General features: G+C 57.5%; 1 protein-coding gene across 1 annotated transcript; it reads right to left on the reverse strand.

Moving 5' to 3' along the window:
- Nucleotides 1-1153: 1153 nt before the first annotated feature.
- LOC147959260 (uncharacterized) lies at nucleotides 1154-2193 on the reverse strand. The gene is made up of 2 exons (XM_087534771.1): nucleotides 2037-2193; nucleotides 1154-1941 (listed from the first exon to the last, which is right to left on the reverse strand). Exons 1-2 carry the CDS (start codon nucleotides 2077-2079, stop codon nucleotides 1154-1156), a joined length of 831 nt encoding a protein of 276 aa, XP_087390897.1. The 5' UTR covers nucleotides 2080-2193.
- Nucleotides 2194-2516: the final 323 nt, after the last annotated feature.

Raw genomic sequence — 2516 nt, forward strand, 5'->3', positions numbered from 1 at the left:
TTCACGCCTTTCTTCCTCGTCTACGGTGCCGAAGCTGTCATCCCAATGGACATAGAATTCCACTCCCCTCGAGTCACCATGTACACCGAAGAGGAGGCAGAAGAAGCACGTCAAGACGGCGTCGATCTGCTGGAAGAGGGCCGGCTGTTGGCACTCAGCCGGTCCAGCATCTACCAGCAGAGCCTGCGCCGATACTACAACCGGAAGGTCAAGCCGAGATCTTTCCAAGAAGGAGACCTTGTGCTCCGGCTGATCCAGTGAACAGCCAGCCAGCACAAGCTCTCAACGCCTTGGGAAGGCCCCTTCATCATCAGCAAAGTGTTGGGCAATGACTCCTACTACCTGATCGATGCTCAGAAGCCTCAAGCGCGCAAGAGGGACGACTCTGGCATGGAGACGGAGCGGCCATGGAATGCAAATCTCCTCCGAAGATTTTACAGTTGATGCAGTATGTACCACGCTACCTTTTGTATTAAAGTACGAAGACTCTGGGTCCCTCGAGAAGAGCTCGGGGACTGCCCTCTTTTATCTATATGATAAGAACTATGCTTATGAGTATAGCATTTTCTTTATGCCGCTTGGCACCGGGTCCGACTAGTCAGCCCGGGGACTTGTCGCCTTGTACTATGACATGCTTCCTGCAGCCGGACAAGTAATGTGTTGGCACTTAAGCCATCTCCTGCCAGAAGCCGCAGCTCGCAGAGCGACTGTCTGGTGGGCAGGAACAAGGCAGAAAGGGTGTCCACATGAAAAATGGCTAAGGACACAAAGAACGTGCATAGTTTAAGCCGGCTTCCCACCTTCTACGACCGACTGTTGAGCAGCCGGCCTGCCAGCTTCTACTTAACTTGCTAGAATGTTCTAAAAACGGCTAGGTACTTGCCTTCCCGGAAGTAGCTAAGTACTTGACCCAGCCACAGTCCGCAGAGCGGCTGTTCGGCTGGCAAGACGGCAAACAAGGGAAGGCGGCAAAGGAAAAGGCCAAAGAGCAGCAAGCAAGAAAAGATAGAACTCGGAAAAATATTTACATAACAAAGGCCCTTGGCCGATCTTCAAAACACAAGTTTAAGATACACCCCGTGGGTGGAATTGTGCAAAATTAACAAGTTCGTTGAGACTCATAGACAGATAAAGCAAAAGATAAACTGGCGGCCTAGGAAGCGGCAGACGGGTTCGGTGGGTCGGAGGAATCGGCGGTGCCAGTTGGTAGGGCAGCCGGCTGGTCAGTCTCCGCTTGGTCGCCTCCAGCGGTAGCCGGCTCGGTTGGGCGTGGCTCGTTGCTGGAGGCGCGGTCGAGCTGGGGCTGGCCATCCGCTCCGACCTCTGGTGCCTCCTCTTCGCCTTCCTCCTCCGCCTCGCCTTCTTCCTCGCCGCTGGAGTCGATCACCTCCGCCGAGTCCTCACCGTCTTCCGGGTTCAGCCCGAACCATTTCGGCGGTGCCTCGGTGCCATTCTCAACCCGCTCCGGGACGAAGGTGCTGGTGTCGGTGTATTCAGTGATTGACACCGCGCGCTTGACGAGGTCATCTTCCACGACCACCAATTCCTCTTGAGCCTCCAGCCGGAATGTGGCTAGCTGGGCTAGACTCGGCCCAGGGTACCATGCCTTGACGAACTCCAAGGCCCGGCGCGCTCCAGCCCGGGCCGAGGAGCCCTTCCAGGCCTCAAGACGGTCGGCCGCCACCTCCAGCCAGTCGGCAGTCCGACCGGGAGTGCGCGGTGCCGGCATGTCAGGCCATAGGGCGGCGATCGCCTGGGCACCGACATGCTGAAGCTGGCGCAGCATCCGGTGAGCCGGCCGAAGACGGGCCTCGATGCTCAGGATCTGCTCGTTAAGGGTTCGGGGGGCATCGGCGGCGATCTGCGCACCGTCCGCCCTCCATCCTTCGCGATAAGCTTCAATGGCCTGGTTGGCGGTGTCCGAGTGACCAGGGAAGAAGTCTGCCAAGACAGAAAGCAAAGAGCCAAAGGTAAAGACGAGAAGCCAGCTCAACTAACAGCCGGCAACTCAAAGAAGGAAAAAGAGGGAAGCTCACCATCGACCATGTCCTCGATCTCGTGAAAGCCAGAAGTCAGCATCGCCTCCTTGTCGGTCCAGGCGGAACGTTCGATCGCAAACTCAGCAAGGAGGAGGCTGGTCTCCTTGTCCTCCGTCTCCTTCTGGGCCTTCTTGAGGAGCTCCTTTTGTTCCGCCAGTTGTGCGACAAGCCGGTCACGCTCTTCAGCCAGCTTGTTGCGCTCCTCCTCCTTAGCACGCAGCGCAATGTTGTCTTCGCCCAGCTGCTGCTGCAAGGTGGCATTGGCCTCTGCGGAAGAAAAGAAGAAAGGAAGGTGTCAGTTGCCAACAAAGAAGAATAGTCGCCGGGGAGATCCGGCCCGACTGCTCAGCAGTCGGCCAGAATCTCGGGGACTACAGCCCGCGGGTGCGCCAGCGCGCCCCCATGGAGAAAGGAGTCATCAACAGAAAGAAGAATAGTCGCCGGGGAGATCCGGCCCGACTACTCAGCAGTCGGCCA

This window comes from Triticum urartu, chromosome 7A (assembly GCF_056163025.1).
Source record: "Triticum urartu cultivar PI428250 chromosome 7A, HENAU_Tu73, whole genome shotgun sequence".
Classification (NCBI taxonomy): domain Eukaryota; kingdom Viridiplantae; phylum Streptophyta; class Magnoliopsida; order Poales; family Poaceae; genus Triticum; species Triticum urartu.

Excerpts from the sequence above, each read along its gene's own strand:
- LOC147959260 (XM_087534771.1), bottom strand. The coding sequence starts at position 2,079 with ATGCTGACTTCTGGCTTTCACGAGATCGAGGACATGGTCGATG. Across the intron at positions 1,942-2,036 it reads GATCGAGGACATGGTCGATG|ACTTCTTCCCTGGTCACTCG; the intron begins GTGAGCTTCCCT and ends CTGTCTTGGCAG.